Raw genomic sequence first — 20,160 nt, forward strand, 5'->3', positions numbered from 1 at the left:
TCTGACGTGCGGCGGCTTACTGAGCGCCAGCAGCCAATGGGAGGCGGAGGGGGCGGGGCTGGGGGCGGGGCCTCCCCGCCCTGCCGCCGCCGCCCCGGGGACAAAGGCGCGGCCGCAGCCCGGCAGGTGCCGGGGCCGTGTCCCGCTGCCCGGTGCCGCACGGCCGCGGTTTTACCGCGGGACCCGTGGGGGTGGCAGCGGGCGGCTGGTCCCGCTCGCCCTCCTCAGCGCCGTAGCCGGCCGCCGCAGGGTTCCACGGAAGCCATTTTAGAACCCGGTGGAAGGAAAGCAGATGGTTAACGCCAGAAGAAAGGAACCCAGCCCAGCTTCTGCTTCCTAAGCTAAATTCACGTTTTTATTGATTTTTTATTATGGGGGTGGGGGGTGGAATCCCAATATATATGTCCCATGCGGAGGTGCTGAGACTGGATGGAGGAAAAAAAGGACGGGAAAAAAAAAAAAAGGTTATGAGAAAGGTTATTTCCAAAAGAGCCATTTCTAAAAGAAACAGTTCGTGTTCCTGGGGGACGAGGGGGGGAAAGCAGGTCCTTCCTTTTCCAAAGACCCCTGCAAGCCCCCCGGCCGTGCACTGAACCCCCCCCCCGGTAACCCGGGGAGCCTTCGGGCGGGCGCAAGGTGCACGCTGTCGCAGCGGAGCGCTCCCCACGGGGCCAGCGCGGTTGATTTTGCAATTCCCTCCGGGAACCGAGCTGCCCGGCCGCCCCTTCCCGCTGCCCGGCTCCCTCCCCCAGCGCTTGTCTCGCACCCCCGTGCGGGGCAGCCGGGGGCTCCGAGGCCGCCCGGGCTGGATGCCACCCTCGGCAGTTCCCCGGGCAACCGGCCCGGTGGCAGAAGCAGGCTGCGCGGCAAAAAGGAGAGGAACAAAAAGAAACCCACAACGTTTTCCCTCCCGGGGCTGATTTCCCATGGTCCACATCCCACGGCCCATGTCCTATTCTAGGGGCTCCTCTCAGCTCGATGCGAATGATTTAAAGGCCTGAAGTTACGCCCCAGCCCCCAACACCACCTATATTTTCTTATCTCGAGGGGGGCGATGCTGAAGCACACAAAAAAGAGAAGTTTGGACCCTTGCAGGTTCAGGTCCTGCACCGCAGGCCAGGCGTAGGGCAGCCCCTTTGTTATTCAGGGCTGCATTTTGCTCCCCCACAGCATGCGCTGCAACTCAGGCAGGCACCAGGGAGGTCCCCGGGTGCATTCGGGAGGATTTCGGGGCCGTGCCCGCGCCGAGGGAACATTTTGTATGGATGCAGTTCACCATTGCTGGGCATCTGAGCCAACCTGTGCTGGCTGGTGGGAAAGGGCAGGAAGCAGGAGAAGGCTCTGTGCTCAGTGTCACCCTCCCCGTAAGCTCGTCCCCACTCTTGTCTGAGCTCACAGGTATGCCCTTACAGGAGCACTGGGCAACTGGAGAACCTAGCAGTGTCTCCAGCCTTACGTGCTAGATGAGAATGTAAAGCACAGAAAGGCAAAAGGGAGATGAAAGGTGGTGTCCCTAATTAGGAAATCATGGACCAGTTAGAAGCAAAGAGCAGGCAGGAGGCGAAGGGCAGAGCTTTTCCTGAGATGGCGCAGGAGTGCTGATGAGAAATTGATCTGTGCTCTAATAAATCTGGTTGCATGGACACCAAACATGGCAAGATGCTGTTTGGATGCCGCGGTCCCCTACCCAATGGCTGCGAGGGGATTTTAGCTCTGTGCACAGCTCTCTGGGCATAAATATTAATTAGGCTTCAGCCTGGGCGCTGGTGCTGATGCAGCTGTTTCTACAGCAATGTGGAACAAATTCACTGAATGCAAAAGAGCGAGGGATGAAAGAAAATATTCACTCGCTAGTCTGAGTTATTCTTGAGATCTGGTCTCAGTCCTTTTTTTGTCCTAAGCAGTTTTTTCTATGCAGTCTGAACCGAGATCGGGGACATTTGCATAGTTTGAGAACCTGGCTGCAAACTGCAGCATCGAAGGGCGAAAGCACTGCTGGGGCTTCATTTGCAGCCACCAGGTCGTAATCCGGAGCCACAGCGACACACAATCCACATGCCTAGGAAATACTCCCTTCTGCTTCCAGCCTTCTTGTTTAAACATTTCTTTCCACCTCAAGGACGCTCACCCTTGAAAATCTAAGAGCAACACACTGCCCCACGTCGCTACGGGACTCAGGCTCCTACTTAATCCGCTGCCTGTTTGGGCAGCTAGGGCTTGGTATCGTACCGAAGCAGGCAGCTCTGCAACTGGGCTGAACAAAGCGTTTTTCAAGGTCTTCTGCCACCACCCTGCTCTCTCCTCCCTGCAGCAGCATTGCGGAGAGCAGCGCTGCTTGCTGCAAGGAAGCGTGCTGTCAACTCGTTAACGCTTTCTCTCTCCCTGGAAAAAGCAGGGCTGTGCAAACGGGTTGGAGAGATCTTACCAGCCAGCTGCCTTGGCTGCTCTCAGGTGCCTCCGATATGCATCTTTCAGAAGGCTAAAAAATAATGTTTCGGGGGCTGAAGAAAAAAAAAATGGCCCCAGATCACTCCTGTATGTTAAATCTCCGGTTTACAGGAAAATAAAATGTCTGCTCGGGAAGATTTCTCGCTCTGCAGCATCAGTTGTTCTCCTGCGTTAGGCTGGAGGGAGAAAATCGGGGTGGCAGGAATTTGCAGCTGAGAAAAGCAGGATTTGGGGCAGCCACACGAGGCTTTGCTGTGCTTTTTGGGAGGCAGCGTCGCCTTTCTCCCAACAGCAGGACTTAAACAAAGGCTTTGATCACTCGCTTTATTAAAGCCGGAGGCCTCCTTGCTGAAGTGGAGCGGGCGGCAGGTGAAGGTGCTGCTTCCAGCCCTTGCACTGCCACAGCCCCCCTGCCCAGCTGTACACGTGCAGGCATTTTGGGGCTGAGGGCACATCTCCACCAGCCCCACTGCAGTGCTCTGGGTGAGCGATAAGCAAGGTTCATTACTAGAAATCTCATCCTCAGCTCACAGAAGCCAGCAGGTGTTTTTTCAATTGATTTTGGTAGAGCCTGGCTCAGATCCCAAATCTGCTAAGGAAAGGCATTATTCCCAAATGCTGTGAATTCCTTTGTCCTTTCTCCCCAGATTTTCCTATTTACAGTTCACTGCATAGTCTGGGGATCATGCTCACCCAATTTTTGCTTGCCTTCTGAGCAATACAAGATAAATGTGTGCTTTATGGCACTCAGTGGGTGCATTTGCCCTCAGCCCTGGGGGAAAGGCACCATCCCAGCTCTCTCCAACAAGCAGCCAGGTGGGAAGGGTGATGACTTCTCATGCTTTCCAAGAGGCAGCAGGGAAGGATGTTTTCAGTTGCTGTTCAAGGCTGGGACACTGACTTTTTAAAGGCAAATCTTCAGCCTGTTGGGATCCTCCTAGACTGAAAACACAGTAAAGGAGCTGTGGTAATATTTGCTAGAATAGTGGGTAACAGCTTAGTTATTTGATCTGTTCTGTCGTCAGACCAACAGCTAACACTCCCCTCTTCTTTGGATTCACTCCGCTTTTACAGAGGTAGTGCTAAATTATTTTATTTATAACCCCAGAGATCGGAGACCAGCCACCAAAGCACTTTTTCCTGAAGGTTATACCCTGTAATATACATTCAGACAGGCTGGCTAGGTGCCAGCGGTAGCTGTTTGACATACTCCTGCTAGGAAATCAGACGCACCTCTGATATGACTTACAAATACTGAGCTACTGCTTGGGATGTTTGCTCTTGGTGTTAGAGCCCCATATTCAACAGGGCAAGAGGGAAAAGTGGAGAGAAGAGCCCGGCTGCAGACAGCCTGCCTCTGAGCAAACACTCGAGGGCTGCCAGGGGACAGTGCCAGGCCTGCCAGCTCTGCTCCTTGCCCGGGGAGGAGGAAGCAAAATAACCAAAGCTGATTTTGTCCAGCTGGTTTTGCTTGAAAATGGAAAACTTGAAAGGCCGTGGCATTACTGTAAGAAGTAATGAAAGAGAGCGACTGTTTGGGGAACCAGACTGAGACGCAGGCACTTGCTGGCATGCTTGAGAGAGGGGGAAGCTGCACGCAGACATGTCCAGCCAAACCTGCAGGCCTCAGCTGATGGACGCTATTAAGCCCCAGGCCCAGTCTAAGGAGGAAAAGAGGATTCATGGAAATTCTGCCCTCAGCAAAGGAAAAGTACCCAGGGAGACAGGGAAGAGGCCAGAAGCGCGGTTGCGGCAATAGCAAACCGTCTTCTGAGAGAAAGAGTTTCATTCATCACCAAAAGCAGCTTGAATCTCAGACAAACCTCTGGTTATAGGGCTGCCAGCACTGCATGTCGAGTCAGGGATTTCCAAGGCTAGGAAATAACTCCACAGGATCTGAGAAGTCAGCCCCTGCACTCGGGGGCTGTAGCGAACTCACAGCCTCACTGGATTCAATCACGTAGCATCCCGAGGATGTTGCATGCTGAGCCTTGGTCTTGCTACATGGCCCAAGGACAGAAAAATAGCAGGATCCATCAGGTGTGCTGTATGTCACGGCGGATCTAGGCATCTAAATTTATCTATGTAAGGGAAAACATTTTTCCATGCCGCCTTCCCCCCACCCTCTACCCCCTTTTTTCTTAGCCTTTCAGAAGCTCATTTCCATTAGGCTTAAATGCCCTTTCTTCCAAGTCCCTTCCTGGCCCCGTCACAGGTATGTAACAGCATCTGCAAAAAACTCAGTACATCTTTTACACGCCGCAGTCAGTGTTTGTGAGCTGTTTGGGATTTCTCCACGGTGAAGAATTCTATCTGCTTATAAAACACAATTTCCATCTGACTGCGAAACCTCTTCTTGTCCCTGAGGGGGGCAGTGAGTCACTCTGTGTTAGTGCCTCCCGTCCAGCAGCTACGGACCCGTGCTTCTCGAGTACTCCGACAGATCTACGACGAGTTCCTCCAGTGACTCATATAACAACAGAATGAAGCGCTTTCTTTTTATAACAGCAGAAATCTACTCCGTGCTCAGAAAGGTTCTCAAGAGCTGCTTTATCCAGACGTTCATTCAACTGCAGGGAGATAGTCAGGGATTATCATACCCTTCCACTCTGCAGATGAATGAAGCAAAGCAGAGAGTGGGAGGCATTTGCATAAGGCCACCGTGCCAGGCAGGCATGAAATCTGATTTCTGGACCCGGACGCTGCACGGAGGATCATGGCAAGCTGCTGGTCAGAGGATCACTGTGCCATCTGCATCCCAGGCCTCGCCCGCCCCATCAGAGATGTCCGCAGCTGAGTTTAACAACCCCACAAAGGAAGAAAAGCTGCTACCTTAAGCCTTTTCGCAATCAGGAACTGGATTTCCTTAGGCAATGCCCATCTAGGCATCAACAGATGCGCCCAAGACCCTGGCACCAGGGGGATTTTATAGCCGTTGTGATAGCGTTAGCAGAGCTGCTATCACAGGCACGCAGTTGCTCGTGCATCTAAATTTTGCATTTGCTTACGTGTGCTTTTGCAGACATGATCTTTTCAGGGAGGAGCAAGCTTTGATATTGCTTTGGAACATGAGATTCATAATATGAGCTTGGTGCACTCCCCCTTAAGATCTCTGTGACTTTGCTCTATTTTCTGCAACAATTTCAAATGCTGACCTTGAATTCTCTTTTTGGTATCCTTTATGGGTCCATAAAACAGGCTTGACCAGCACTTGACAGAAGAGTTTTGAGACCTCAGGTGAAGCAAATACTACGGTAGGATATTCTGGGAGGATTTCATTACAGCCAAACGCCCCCCTTTAGCTGCTGCTTCCCCTCCCTCAGCTCCTGTTCCTCTAGGAGCTGATCTGGCTAACAAAAGAGTAGCTTTTGACCAATGTAGCTCACCAGACTGACTCACCATTGCATCACATGAGGCCTGGAAAGCAGGATTGGGGCAGCCCCACCTAAAGTTGGTTCAGATGGCAACAGTGTAAGCAGAGGCACTTCTCCCTTTCTAGCCTGCTTGCGCTAGCTTTATGTTGACTTCCATTAGACTGGCACAGTGACATGGCCAGCTACATCAGAGGATCTGTCCCACTGAAAAAAATAATCCAAAAGTGACCAAAAAAAATCAGCTACCCAGGTTTCCTAATGGTATAGGAAGAGGAAAAGCCCTTAAGACACCCACGCCACTGAAGGAAGTTCACACAAAATGATTTTCCAAGTCAACACCTAGCACCCCCCCCGAAGCCTGGAGCTGCCACTGTTGGAGCAGCCTGGCTCCAAGCTGGGATGCTTCCTTTGCCTTTAATTATCAGACATTTACTCCTCTGCAGAAGAGCAACAAATTGAGAAACCTGCAACATTCCGAGACATCACAGCCTTCACCAATACATATTAATGGTCAATTGCTTTCTCACATGTCAAATTCATGCTTATGCAGAAGCAAAACTGCAGGATGCATTTCTGAATCAGAAATCATTTCCTTTTCTCAGTGACATCCCAGCTCATAATTACGTGCATCTACTCACTCTTGAGTTAGCAGGAAGATTTACTCCTGGCTTAGAGCTGAATAAGAGGAGAGGCTGCAGAGCCAGGGTCTAGGATCTGGTAGCTCCCACGGGCAACATAAATTTCGGAGAAGAAAAAGGAGCGTAGAAGTGCTTGCCTTTAAACCGCACTCCTGGGGCTCGGACCTCATCTCAGCAGGAGGATAAGTGTATCCATGTACACATGCAGCACTTTTGCTGCAGAATCTTCACTTTTTCATTGATCTGCTATCCGGTGTCTCACAGCAGTTTATACTCTTTCTAGCCTTGTACCTGACAAATAAGTCTGACTATAATGAGCTCGGCTTTCACAGCCACAGAATAAAGATGAAAGCATTAAAGGAAATGTACGAGGCTTCCTTTGCTGCTGGATCACTTTCCACCCTAATTTTGCAGGGGCTCTGATGGCCTTGCCGTGCTTTAATTAGGAAATACATTTCACACTTGATGGTCTGGTTCTGCACAGCTCCGCGCGCTCTCCACAAGTGCACTACAAATGGAAATGCTTACCCCCCCATTGGACTTGCCAGATGAATGCTATTCCTCTTGTGAGCTTGAACGCAGACCTCGTGTGATTTACAGAGAGCAGCTACATTTCACAAAAAGAGTTAAATACATAGAACTGTATACGTGCAGAGGAGCCCCAAGACTTACCCTCAGAGGTCTGCAGGTCTTAGGCTCCTAATGGAAGCTACTAGTGCTCCTCACGCCTGAAGGGAGTCCTGATAAAGAAAAAGAAGATCAGAGCATGACAAAAGAGGTGCTGTTACCCCCAGGGAGGAGTAAGTCTGTAGACAGTCTTGGAAGCAACAAAAGAAACCTGTACTTGATGTGGTAACACCAGGGAAGAAATCGGTGAACTCCCACCTCAATCCAGCAGGTCATTAAAACATATAACTAGCATACAAAGGGGGAAGGGATATTCTAGACTAGAGCTTTGTTAGACTGGATCCTCTACTAAGACTCTACAGAGCTAACTCTGCCCAGATGCAGCTGAGAAACTAGCCCCGAACATCTAGAGAAGGATTTATCAATGCACGTAAACCTGTCCACAAGGCTATGAGAATCTTACTTTTCACCCTAACCTTTCTTGTAGCTGATGGAAAACACGTAGGAGGGGAATGCTTCTCCTCACTCAGAAGAGATCTAAGGCAGCTTAGATGAACTGTGCCCTCAATTGCTTATTTCTCTTCCCTGATAAAGGTAGCCTGGGGCAAATTTCCATCACCTGCAGATGGTTAATCACAGGAACCTCACCACCAAGACCTGTCTGGCTCCTGGTAGAAATACCCAGTGCCTCTTTTTAAATAAAATAAAAATATTTTCTGCAGTACTTCTGACAGATTTCCCTGGTTCAGATAATAGATGTACCCCGCCTCTGAAGGCAGAGCAAGTCTATGGCTGCAGAAAGAGGAACGTGACACAAAGGGAAGTGCTTGGAGCCTGCCAGGAGCACACAAACAGCACTTGGCCCCTTCCGAGGCAGCTTTGTCACCAGTTTGCCTGCTCCCTGCAGTTGCTGAGGGCTAAATGTCAGTCCTCAGCATGCCGCTGGGACAGGCGGAGGCTGCTCCTGGAGCAGGAACACCAGCCCCGGCTTCTGCGGCCACCATTTGGAGGCCAACCCACGTGGAGACAAAGGGTTTGGGCAGGCCGAGGACCAGCAAACGTGCTGCGGCGTAGCCCGAGTCTGCCGTGACAGCTTGTGTGAGCAGCAAGGGACAAATGGAGGGCAGAGGAGGTGGCCGCGGGCTGATCCTGCTCGTGGATGGCCGCTGAGCCAGGCTGAGCTGCCGGCTGGGTTTAGCGCTGCTGCAGCAGCGGCGGCGGCGGCACAGGCAGATGGGAGCAGGGCGGAGGGCTCTGTCCGTGGGTGTGCGCTGGGAGAGGCGCAGGAGGATGGGTAAGACGAGCGATGATTTTTTGTTTTATTTATATTTTATTGTTTGCTTATTTTTTATTCCTGGTTCTTTGATGTGGTGCCTTAGCGTTCGGGAACGAAAAAAAAATGGACGTCTGGAGATACAAGTGTCACTGGAGAAGGGGAAGCCCTGCTTAAAAATAAAACGACAATTAATAAAAACGAAGTCGTCGCCAACTCGCTGGTTCCCGAGGGGGAGCTGATCGCCCCCCCCCCGCACAGCAACCACCCCAGGAGGGGCCTGCGGCCTACCCCGCCGCCTGGCGGCCCGGGGCCGGCGCTGCCGCCTCCTCGCCGGGGCCGGGGCCGGGGCCGGGCCGAGGGCGGCGCTCCGCCGGTGCCCGCCTCCCCGTGTGCCGTGCGGGGCGGGCGCTGCCCGGCGCGGCCTGCCGGGGCCTGTGGGATGGAGGCGGCGGGCGGCATCGTCCTGCACGACTTCAGCGGTCGGCTGGGCGAGCAGCGGGTGCACTTCCACGCCATGCGGCTGCGGGACTCGCTCTTCCTCTGGGTGGGCGCCGCGCCCGCCCTGGCCAGCCTGGCCGTGGCCATGTGCAGCCCCCGGGTGAGCATCCGCATCCCCGTCCCCTCCGTCCCCGTCCGCCGGTGGCCGCGGGGACGGCCCTCGCAAGCCGTGTGCTCTGCCCGCAGGACGGCGTGCCCGTGTCCACGTCGCTGCTCGGGGACCCCTCGGACACCGCCTCCGCCTGCCTGGCGCAGCGCCTGGGTACGTGGGGCGGCCGAAGGGGCTGGAGCAGCCCCAAATCACCGAGCCCGGGGCTCCCGGGGGGCTTTTGGGGGTCGGGGGAGGCGGCCCGGAGGCAGCTTGCAGCCCTGGGGGGGGGGGGTGAACGGCTGGCTGCGGCGCTCGCCGCCGGGTTTTTAAAACGCAGGGGGATGCGCTGCTCGCCTTCATCTCGCTTCTCTTGTTCCAGCCCAAGGAGCCGTGTAGTTCTTCCTCCTGATCCGGATCTGCATGGCAGGCAGCGTGTCAGCAGTCTGCATCGTCAGGCGGTTTCATGAGCCCACACCTACATCTCCGCGGCCACTCGTACACACGCATAAAAAAGGGTTGCTCAACAAGAAACACAGCGCTAGTGCCCCTTCCTCATCCTGATATCTTCTAACAGTCACTGTAGTAGGCTCTACCTCTGGCAGCTCTTTGTTGCCAGAGTCAGTGATTTCCACTTTAAAATCTCCAGAGGGTACCGTGCAACATAATTTCTTTATGTGCAGTCATTGCATTAGCCTTAAGACCTCAGTTAGCAAAAATGTAGTCAGACGCTGTTATCATTGGATAAAGTGTTACAGTTTCATTTCACTTTCCCTTTGCCCTCCTGCTTGTACAGACTGGTTTCTTGCAGGTCTTGCTCTGAGATTTGTGCAGCTAACAGGTCTCAGCTCTGCGGGTTATTTCCACCTGCTCCTGTGCTATTGTCGCTTGCAAAAGGTTCATTTCAGATTTCGTAGCTAGAACTTGTAATAACTTGTCATGTCTTATGTTAGTTCTCTCAGTATTTTAGGATGGGTCACATTTTCCAGTAATTGGTCTAACTTTTGCTTTTTTTTTTAAGATTCTTTCTTCATTTACATTTACTAGTTTCACATACCTTGTCTTTGTTAGTGATAGCTGGCACTAGTTGCTTGGTACTGGGACCTCAGTTACTCTTTATCCTCAGAACATAACGCACCTTTGTATCTTCTTTCTGTTCGATGCCTTAAGTACAAGTATCTTTCATTTTTTGTTTTAAGCTTTCTGTGCCCAGCTAGGCTTTTGGTCACTGTTCCTCTGTATCTGTGCCTGCTAACCTCATAGTTGCAGTTTTCCTTGCTAGTCAGTCCCATTTTTATTCTTTACAGATCCTGTTGTTACCCATTCTCTCCTGCTTACGGTGTACTATATTGAGGAAGGCCTACTGACCTTTTTCACTTTTGGTTGGAAAGTCAGTAACACACTTCTGCCTTTGGCTAGTCACGTGCTTCCTCTTCACCTGATCACATTTGCTAACTTAATTTTGAGAAGATAATTAAATCTTTCTGATTCGTGCACCATAGATTTTAGGCTTGCTTTAGTCAATCCAGCAATTTAACGTGGGCCAAGTCAGCTTACGGCCACTTAGGCCACAATTATTTTCCCCAAACCACTGCAAGATCATCACTAAGCATCTCTGTATCTTCTTTGTTTCACAAAGTGTGGTAAAGAAATCTGTCTTCTATCCTGAATAGAAATACCAGGCGTGGCATTTACTGCTGTTTAGCTTTCCCCCAGGAAATGAAGTCCTCAGTACTCCCACAACTACTGTAATATCAGAGATTGCTATTCACAGCCAAATCTGACCCACAGCTGTGTTTCTGAGGTAGCCTTTTTAACCACCCTGCCATGTGGTAACCTTCAGGCAGGCAATAGCTTTGGTTTTTTTCTCTTCATGCTGTCACCATTTTTTTCTGTGCTGCTTCCATTCTGCTCTTGGCAGGCACTGATTTAAGTAGCACACAATGCCACCTGGAGGCAAGTATTACTATTCCTTGTGCTTTCCAGTTACATTCTATCACCCGCATTTTGTTCCTGCAGAGCCAGGTTTCCTTCCCTGGAGCAGGAGTTTCAGTGCTTCTATGTATCACTGTATGCGCATCCTCCCCTTATTTTCTTTGTAGTCTGATAGGGTTCCTATACAGAACAGTTGCATTTAGTGCACTGGCTCCATCTTTTCCCAAATTTCTTCATTTATTTATTTATTTTCCCCACTGCTGCAGGCACATTTGCTGTGTTCCTGTTCCTCTTTCTACCTATTTCTGTCTGTATCAGGTGCAGGGACTGCTTCCCACCACCCTAACTGCTTGCTCTACCACGAGACGTATTTAAATAATTGAGAAACCTGAATCCTAAATATTTCCTGGAGGGTGGAGAAACCCACTTCTAGGCAAAGCCTCGTGCGTTTAGTGCCCTTTTTGTGCCTCCCTTACCTGCATGTCCTGAAGTCACAGGGCTTTCAGCCAGTGGCTGCTGACTAGTGCCACATCTTCATCTTCCCTCTGTAGGGGCTGGCAAGACCTTGATGGACATCACCAGAAGCTTTTCTTTGAGTCTTTCCCAGCTGGGCACTGTTGTCTCCCAGTTGGCGCAAAGGGTCTATAAACTTCTGCCTGACTTCCTCAAGCTTGGATGTGGGTCTTTGCTCCTTCCATCGCTTCGTGGGAGCGAGTGTGCTGCTGTGGTGCCTCTGGCCCCTCAGTGTCCCGGGCAGTGGGCTGCCAAGGATGCTTCATCTCAAAGACTGAGACGGATCTTACACAAACATTATCCAGAAGCTGAGTTTTGACACTGCAGCTTATGCTGCAGGCTTATTAAGAGCGAATAATGGCATTAATTAGTTCAGAATTAACACGGCACTTCGGGTATAATGATGAAGCACTAGTGCTTACAAAACATGCTGCTTTATACCACAAAATCTGGTGCCAAGCACTATCTTTTTGCTATTGTGGCAACATGTTGCAATATATTAGCATTTCGTAGTGCCAAGTCTCAAAAGGCAAACGAGTCCTTGAATTTCAGAAGCAGGTCACTGGGGTTTCCTCTATGTACTAAGCGGGAAAGCTGGTAGCCTGTTAGAACAGAAAATGGTAATAAATCGATCTGTGTAATTAAAACACCTCCAAGGAGTAGTTTAACTGTAGTTTATATATATAATTACATATTATATATTATAATTACATATTAGATATGTATTTTAAATATACATACGTTTTCTGAAGCTAGCTTTCTAGTTTTAAAAAATATATTACACGTTCTAGTGTCTTTATTTCCGATTTTTAAATTCAGGTGATGTTTCTGAATATTCAGCAGAACAGCCTGATTTCTCTTTGAGACTGTCAGCTCCCAGTTTACTCCCTGCCAGGAGTATCTTGTGACCCAAATAGCATTTTTGTCTCTTATTTTACCCATCTCACTTTAAACCTAGTGCCTACCTCTCTCCTGTGGTGCTTGCATTCTTCACAAAGCTTAGTTTTTGCAGTGTATTAGGAGCTTCAAAACAGATATATTGTAATGGTAAAATCTGAGTAGGAGTCCATTTTACTTATAAAATGCTTCTTTATGTTACCTATTTCACACTGATAATTAAGTCTTCCCGCCCCAGTGGACATTGTTTTTGTCACTGTTAATTAGTTCTGTCACGGAAGACAGCTCTTGATTTTATAGCACCTCTCTCTAGGTAGCTACCAGTACAGTAGCCTGGAAATTCTGATTAGTTTTGTGATGTCCAAAATGCTCTCCGGCATCCTGGGGTGTTCACAGGCACCATGTAAGTAATGGTTACAGGAAACAAAATAATTGACGGGAGGCTCAGACAAAAGTGATGCACGCTTTCAGGGGCCTTTTTAGGAGGTTCATAATTAAAAAACAACAACAACAAACTTTAATTGTGGCCTAATCATTTTCTTGTTGACTTTCCCTCTGTTTTTCATAGCACCGACTTACCACTGCATAAACCAAATTTTGGTGATGAAATTGGGGTAGTCTGTTGTTTCACTTAAACTATGCTCTGATTTAAGACTTGTCCAAAATCCAAGAAAGTCACTGGGAGTCTTTCCAGCAACTAGTAGCTTTTGCATCAACCCAAAATCTCGTTCATAGTCACCATGCTTATATTGCTCACTTCAGTGACACGCGTGGCTCACATTGCCCAACGTGCCAATGCTTGGGTGCTTGTTCTGCTGTTCATTTATGACTGGGTCCAGCGTGGGAGGAGTTGAGATGGTGTGAAAATCTGCATGGTGGCCTTTTAGAATACTTTCATCACTTTTATACAAGAGCAAACTGTACCTGAATACTCTGTTTTGTGTTTTAGCCAGGAAGACCAAAAAACAGATATTTGTCAGCTACAATCTTCAAAACACGGACAGCAATTTCACCTTACTCATAGAAAACAGGATCAAAGAAGAAATGATGGCGTTTCCCGAGAAGTTCTGACTTTCCATCATTGTAAAAGAATTTAAGGTTTTGTTTCAGAAAAAGTGAGTGCACTTTTCACACTGACATTTAGTATACTTACTTTGTGTTGCTCTGATTGAATTTGCATTTGTTATTAAATGTAGCTGGACCTAAGTACAACTGAAGCTGGAATTCTCTTTTTCCAAACTTACTACTCTGTTAAATGGAACAGAAGCATGCTGCCACGCAGTAACATCATCATAGAAGCGCGTGCAGCGTCTGGCCTTCATGCAGTGAAATCAGTGGGAAATCAGTGCCAAATCCCAGCAGTAGGACTGATTTACCACATATTAGTATTGAACACAGTACAGCAGCTTTTACTCGTTCAGATGAAAACCTATAAGGGTACCACAGAGCATTGTCTTTTTGTTTCAGAGGAGAACAATGCTATTAGTAGGAATGCTGAGTATTAGAAATGGAACCATGTGGTTTTTGTATTGAACAGCTATAACATAAAATGATCATTACCTTGCTCTATCAGTTTTGTTACTGTTGGTTGTAATACTAGCGCTAAACACTGGGGTTCCTTCCATCTCTTGGACACTGGGAACACTAGAAGGTTTTCAACAAAGAATTTTCTGTACAACAGCAAAGGCCTATATAGAAGAAAAATGCACAGCTGGACTTCTGGAGCAGTAGGTAAGACTTGGGCTGCTAGAAAACACGGGGTGTATAAGTTGAACATACTCATTAGAACAATCAGAGCAGTCAGTACCACCACCACTGCAAAGCAGCCTGTTGCTACAGCTCTAGACTGGCTTTGGGGTAGGATATCCTTTCAAAGGCCGATCCCTGTGCTATTTTGTCCAACAAAAATGGCAGTTAAAAACTAACTGCAAAAAAAAACCCAACAGCAAAACTCAAACCCACTATAAAGCCAATGGCGTAGTGACCATTTGCAACCACCACTACGTGCTGTGCTACTGAGAGTAGCCTCTATTACTCACAGCAATTTGGAAGAATGCTGAGCACAGCAACCTGATAAGCAAATCCAGTTGTTGTTTTTTTATGGCAAGCTGACTCAGCCAAGCTTCTGATACAGATGAAAAACAGTAATGCTGCCGCTGGGCCACCTCGTTGTGGCCACCTCATTGCAGACAACTGTCCTAACCCCCTACAGAAAAATGTTCTGCACTTACCTTCTCGTGGCCCCATTAGCAGCGATTAAGAACTGTAACCAAAGGTTGCTGATGCACGACCCCCAATTACAGCCGGTCTCTTGCTGTCTCTGAAGGGGTTTTGAACAGCCAGGGCTGTAGAGGTACCATCAACATTGCGGATTTGACAGGGGAGCACTGGGCCCTTTCTTACCTGACAGGCACAGCTGACAGTGCAAGTAGCAAAAAGCAACTGGTGGAGGAGATCTTAATTTGTACAGCTCAGGAAGGAGAGTCAACTGTTCTTCCGTAACTGAACGTAAAGGATAATTAGCTGCAAATCAGTGTGTTGATTTAATTAGCCCGATTAAACATCGGTTTGTTCCGTTTGTAGAGGAGGGCAGTGCTGCTTGTGGAGGGCTCACCAAAAATCACGGTGAGGGAGACAGACCAAGGAAAACGAACTGATGGGACAACATCTTTTTATTCTGTACATTTACATACAAAGTTTTTCAGTAGGTACAACAGATGTAACATCATGCAGACACTTAGCTTGTAAGACTGTTTTCAGTACTCAATTTAAGCTTGTGCTATGAGGAAGCACCACCAGACTATTCATGTTCAAAACATACAGTAATACGATTCTTTAAAACTTCATCAGAAACCGAAATGGGGAGGGAACTCTCACCCACTAGACATTACACACTGTTACTCCTTTCCCAAAACGTTTTACACAATACATTTAAAATGAGGTTTGTCATTTTTTTAAAAAAAAAACTTACAGTGGGGGAGATCATCCCCCACTTAATAGCGTTGTCTTATGTGCCAGCTACAGGCGCAACTTGACTTGACATTCACAGAGTTCGTTTAATGGCACTTCTGCTTCCAATTTGGTGACCTTTAGTGTTTGGCTCCAGGAAGTGGCAACAGTTAAGCAAAATACTTCCATGAAAACAAAACAAAACAAAAACACAACACAACACAATCAATCAAACAAAAGAAACACAAAAAAAGCAGGCTCACCAAAACTGCAAGGTAAATCAGATGGAACCCGCTGGGAGTTGCCACAAAACACCCCCAAACAGACGACAGCTTTCCCCACACTGTCGTTATCCGTTTGCAGTGTGTCTGGCAACAACAGCATCACAGAAATCTTAAAAGGAAAGAAAACCAGATCAAGCATAATGTCACTTTCACACTTTTGTTTGAAGTAACAAAGAAGGAAGAAAGCCCTTAAATGCTAAACCGTAAGAAAAAAAAATCCACAGGTGGACTTAGAGGTTACTGAAGGTTCACAGAAAAAGACCAACATGGACAGGACCGCTCCGAGGGCTTCCTCGGCCGTGGTGGCCAGAAATGGCCGTCGGAGGAAAGCAGTTCCCAGCGATGGCTACAGAGGAGAGACGATGGAGGAGCCGACGGCCTGGCCGGTGTGTGGAGCACCGTCCCGACGCAGAGCACGGTGAGCAGCCGGGCGTTTTGTTTCTGCCCTGCTGCCACGCTGAGCGCCTGTCCCCTCCTCAGAGAGCTCTCCCACACTTAAAAAGCTTTTCAGCTGTGGGTGTGTGTGGGGAGAAACAAACAAACAAACATAACATAAGGAAACAGTTATTCAACTTTTCAGCAAGATAAGCTACCGATTTTGTGTTTTATTGTCATGACAGAGGCGGAGGGCCAGACCAGCGCGAGACGTTGGAGCTCCCCACATTGCAGGAGATCAGTACCTGGTTTCAGACCAGAGGAAAAAAAAAAAAAGCAGCAAATCAAGTCAATTTCATAAGAAATTATTTAAAAAAAAAGAAAAAAAAAGCCAAGTGTTCCTGTCACCTAGTGTGTTTATATTATAAATGTTGATACGTTTATAAACAACCATTCTCTTCCCTGGGCCCGCCTGTCATCAGAGAGCAAACACCAGAATAGGAAACGATAAAGTGCTGTGGACAACAGCACACCGGGACCACCAGCGGTGCTGGAAGCAGCCAGTTCAGTAGGCTTGTGAAGGGGCCGCTATAGCCGTACTGCAGCTTGAGTGCACACGCACAGAGACCTTTTCCTCCTCCGTTAAGACCTGTTCTGCTCTGCCAGTTTTCCTTGTGAACCCTCCTTTTTTCCCCCCAACGTGTGTGGCTTGCCACAAGCATCTGGTATCGAAGGCAAAAGGTATTGCACGAATTTGGCACGTGGATACTGCGTGGACTTGAAAGGCCTTGTTTGTTTGTTTTTTCTTAGGTGAGCACGGATCACGGAAGTCTCAGCACAGAACAGAAAGAGGGAAATGGCCGCTCTCAAGCTGGGCAATAAAACCGAAGTGTAACAAGCAAGCCTAGCAAAGGTGAAAAAACAGTAGGGTAACTTTGGGCAAAATTACCATCAACTGGTCCAGTGTTTCTTACCGGGCTCAGGAAGAACCCAAACGTCCACATCCTCTGTACAAAAAATAGCAGCGTTAGGACAACATCGCTATCCTGAACACGACAGTCTCCGTCGCTTCTGCAGGTCTACCTGTCCTCCTGTGCTTGGCAGCGTCTGAGACGTGCTACGTACCTCAGCACCCGCCTGGGAGCATCTCTCTGATTTACTGGGGACTGTAAGAGGACATTGGCAGCCTAATGGAGGATGGAAATTGTTAGGTACAGTAGTTAGAAGACTATATATATATACAGCAAAGGAGGAAGGGGCAGGGCAGGTAGAGGAGGAAAGTGCAAATGAGCGCTTCCCATGCTTGTGAATGGAAGTTTTACATCAAACATAGTGGCAATCATATGGACACGCAATACAACATCGACATCCTGCTGCTCTGTTTGTTCAAATGTCCGCACTACTGAGCAATCACAAATGGATGGCCTGAGTGAAAAAGGAAAAGAGGGAGGGAGGGGAGGGAGGTTAACTACAATGCAAGAAATCCGTTCGTTTACAAAGTCCTTGCATTGAACAAGATCCTCACAGTCATCCCACGGTGAGAACCGAAAGCCAATGGCCGAAGCAAAGAGCTGGTTTGGGGACTGGAGGAGAGAAGTCAAGTGGCCGTTATCAAAGTACCACCTGTACGATACACGAAAAATTGGTTGTTTGCTTTGCTTATCATAGAGTGGAATCGATCCAATTGAAATTTATTTTTTTAAAAAAAACTGAAAGAAAATCCTACAAGAGCAGCTGGGGAAGGAGGGAAATACAGGTGAGTTCACCATGTATTCTTGGGTCAGAACCAGAAACCATCTCTAAAAGACCCAAGACGGCCAACAAGAAACCTTAAATCATTATTCACAGGTTATCAATTCATTCCTTTCTGACAGTCACTTAAAAATTTTGTCCTCTTAAATAGGTAACAAAAACTCTGGTTTTAAAAACAGGTAGGGCAATGCCAGGATGCTCATTTCCCAGGAGAGGGAATCCCAGCTGTGCTGCCTCTGGAAATAAAAAGTACAGACCATAGCCAATGCTCCTTACTTTTTGTCCCTGCTGGTTCATGCTCTTCTCCTGGAGCTGTCAATCATAGATTCTAGGCCTCCTGGTAATTACAGCCACTCTCGACAAAACTAATTTTTGCATCATTGGTCAAATCATTTACATCATCTACATCAATATTTAAACACCAGCAGGAACAGTCTAGAATGTATTAATGGAATCTTAAAATGCGTAAGGCTGATTCTCACTGAAAAATCAGCTTGTTTGGGTAGGATTTTCTTCACTGCATTAGATGAGGAAAAGAAAAGTAACTTTTAAACGCACATGGGCTATAAATAGAAACATAATCTGCCTAAAATGCAGTCAGAGTTTGAGTCACAACAGGTTTTGCTTTGATTATTATTATTATTTTTTTTGGTGTATACAAACACAGCAGGCAACCTGGGCGCTTTGACTTTCTGGACAGGCAGAACAACGTTGCACAAGTCTAAATTTCAGTCAATTCAACTTTGCAGTGATACCTCCTTCCTTTAAAGAAACACAAAAATGAAACAAAAAAACAACCCTCCCCATGGTTTCTTTCTTGGAATGGCTGCACCTCTTGTAATAAGATGGCTTTGTTTTTGTGATCTATGAAAGGAAAAGGAAATAAAGTGCTTCTTGAGAACAAATCAAAATAAATATATGTATTTAATGGCAGGAAAAAAAAAAGAGTTCTGAAGGGCTACCTCCAGCCAGGTCTTTTCTCAGATGAGTTATTTTCCCCCATAATTTTTTCAAGAGCCATCTGCACAAACGTTGACAATTCCTACAAGTCGCTTTAGCAGCAGAGTTGAATTCTCCCAAGTCTGCGTCTGCTCCGTCACTGGTTTGTAAAACCTGTGCAAAACACCTTTGCCCAAAGGTCTGCTCTTCCTGCACAACAGCATCAAATAAAATAAAAAGAAAGAGGAGAAGGAAAAACAAAACAAAAGGGGAAAAAAAAAGAGGTGAAAATCCACCCAGTTACAGTTACGTAGGCTTCATCCCGTTGGCAGTGGTGTTCTCAGAGATGCCATCGCTCACAGCTGCCGAGTCGTGGAGGCCCGAGTAGTCCTTGAGTTCAGAGTTTGTCAGGAGCAGGGGCTGCTCCCCTTTCTTGTGCGGCAGGAGGGGCTGCCGGGTGTAGTGCTCCCCGTCCGGGATGTTCTCGGGCAGGTTCTGGTTCTTGCTCTCCGGCAGCAGCAGGATGCAGATGATGCAGATGAGCGTACAGCAGGCGAAGATGACGTGGTGGAGGAAGTAGCCTTTCTGGTTGTGCAGCTCCATGATGGGGGCGGTAAGGCGGCCGAAGCCCGCGCTGGCCAGCACCAGCCCCAGCCCGCCTCCCCTGCAAACACAACGGAGGTGAGAGCCTGGCCCTGCGCTGGAAAAACACCCAAATGCCTTGGGACCCCAGACTATCCTGTTTGGCAAGTGACTTTGGCACCTGGGCTCCGAAATCTCTGAGGTAAACCTGCTTTGCTCATGGCTGTCATGCTGGGCAATTGTCCCAGGAGGGAGTTGCTTTGCTGTTGTAGATCATTACTGCCTGTGTGTGGAAAACAGCTGCACTCACCCAAATCTCTCTTCACACCCATGTAACTGCACCCACGTAAGGAGAAGAGAAGCAAGCTGTAAGGTGCGAGTACGTAGACAGCCCTCTAAAATATTCCTATTTCCAAGTGTTCTCACATTCAACAAGGGAAAACCAGATTTTGCTTCGCATCCAGCTTAGACGAGACACACCAGGAAGCGGTAAGTGCAGGAGTCAATTTTGGCTGCCTCTGAAGTACCTGGCAGCAGAGGCAGGAGATCAGACTTCACAGACCACTGCCTTGATCTGCTATACCAAACACTGAGCACTGAAACATCTTCCCTGCAAAACACGTTGGGGCTGGAACCTCTCAACCCACTGACGTTGTACCAGCATGCATCATTTTCAGAAAAAAAAAGAAAAAAAAAAGGTAACATAGCTAGTGGTTAGAACAGGAGAACAAGTCAAGAGTTTGAGATTCACTTCTGAGGCCTCCTCCTGACTCACTGTACGAGCTGTGGTAGGTCCCACACTTCGCTCTTGCTTTTCTTGTGCATTTGCATACCACATCAAGGGGCAACAGAAAGGTTAACCCTGGTGAAATGTTTAAGTTGTAAATAGGGAGCTGTATCAAAATATTCTTTATGGCACAAATATTTATTCATTAAATGTAACGTGCCAGTATGTTGACATCACACATACAAGCACACCAAAAAA

The 20,160-nt window shown here is 48.1% G+C and overlaps 2 protein-coding genes and 1 long non-coding RNA gene across 6 annotated transcripts in view; 1 reads left to right on the forward strand and 2 right to left on the reverse strand.

Annotated features, from left to right (window-relative positions):
* Positions 1-1,877: 1,877 nt before the first annotated feature.
* LOC118163170 lies at positions 1,878-7,648 on the reverse strand. 3 transcript variants are annotated; one of them, XR_004748887.1, is made up of 4 exons: positions 7,299-7,387; positions 7,133-7,200; positions 4,272-7,044; positions 1,878-4,109 (listed from the first exon to the last, which is right to left on the reverse strand). It is a non-coding gene; the product is annotated as an uncharacterized LOC118163170 (long non-coding RNA). The 3 variants fall into 3 exon arrangements; XR_004748888.1 differs by lacking the exons at positions 1,878-4,109; positions 7,299-7,387 and adding an exon at positions 7,564-7,648 and having other exon boundaries at positions 4,547-7,044; XR_004748886.1 differs by lacking the exon at positions 1,878-4,109 and having other exon boundaries at positions 4,557-7,044; positions 7,305-7,387.
* Positions 7,649-8,777: 1,129 nt separating this feature from the next.
* On the forward strand, positions 8,778-13,859 carry PSMG4 (proteasome assembly chaperone 4). Its single transcript, XM_035316547.1, has 3 exons — positions 8,778-8,961; positions 9,048-9,123; positions 13,244-13,859. The coding sequence occupies exons 1-3, from the start codon at positions 8,803-8,805 to the stop codon at positions 13,363-13,365; spliced, it is 357 nt and encodes a 118-aa protein (XP_035172438.1). The 5' UTR covers positions 8,778-8,802; the 3' UTR covers positions 13,366-13,859.
* A 1,388-nt stretch (positions 13,860-15,247) lies between these two features.
* The window catches only part of SLC22A23 (solute carrier family 22 member 23), a 99,085-nt gene continuing 94,172 nt past the window's right edge, over positions 15,248-20,160 (reverse strand). For both annotated transcript variants that reach the window (XM_035316545.1, XM_035316546.1), the window contains one exon: positions 15,248-19,257. In XM_035316545.1, the coding sequence (XP_035172436.1) occupies positions 18,900-19,257 (358 nt within the window). In that variant the 3' untranslated portion in view covers positions 15,248-18,899. The remainder of the gene's footprint in view (positions 19,258-20,160) is intronic.

Source organism: Oxyura jamaicensis, chromosome 2 (genome assembly GCF_011077185.1).
Source record: "Oxyura jamaicensis isolate SHBP4307 breed ruddy duck chromosome 2, BPBGC_Ojam_1.0, whole genome shotgun sequence".
NCBI lineage: Eukaryota > Metazoa > Chordata > Aves > Anseriformes > Anatidae > Oxyura > Oxyura jamaicensis.

What these genes read in the sequence shown, in the direction of transcription:
- PSMG4 (XM_035316547.1), top strand. Translation starts at nt 8,803, where the DNA reads ATGGAGGCGGCGGGCGGCATCGTCCTGCACGACTTCAGCGGTCGGCTG. An exon ending in TGGCCATGTGCAGCCCCCGG is followed by an intron (nt 8,962 to 9,047) that starts GTGAGCATCCGC and finishes CTCTGCCCGCAG; the next exon opens with GACGGCGTGCCCGTGTCCAC. An exon ending in CTGCCTGGCGCAGCGCCTGG is followed by an intron (nt 9,124 to 13,243) that starts GTACGTGGGGCG and finishes TTTGTGTTTTAG; the next exon opens with CCAGGAAGACCAAAAAACAG.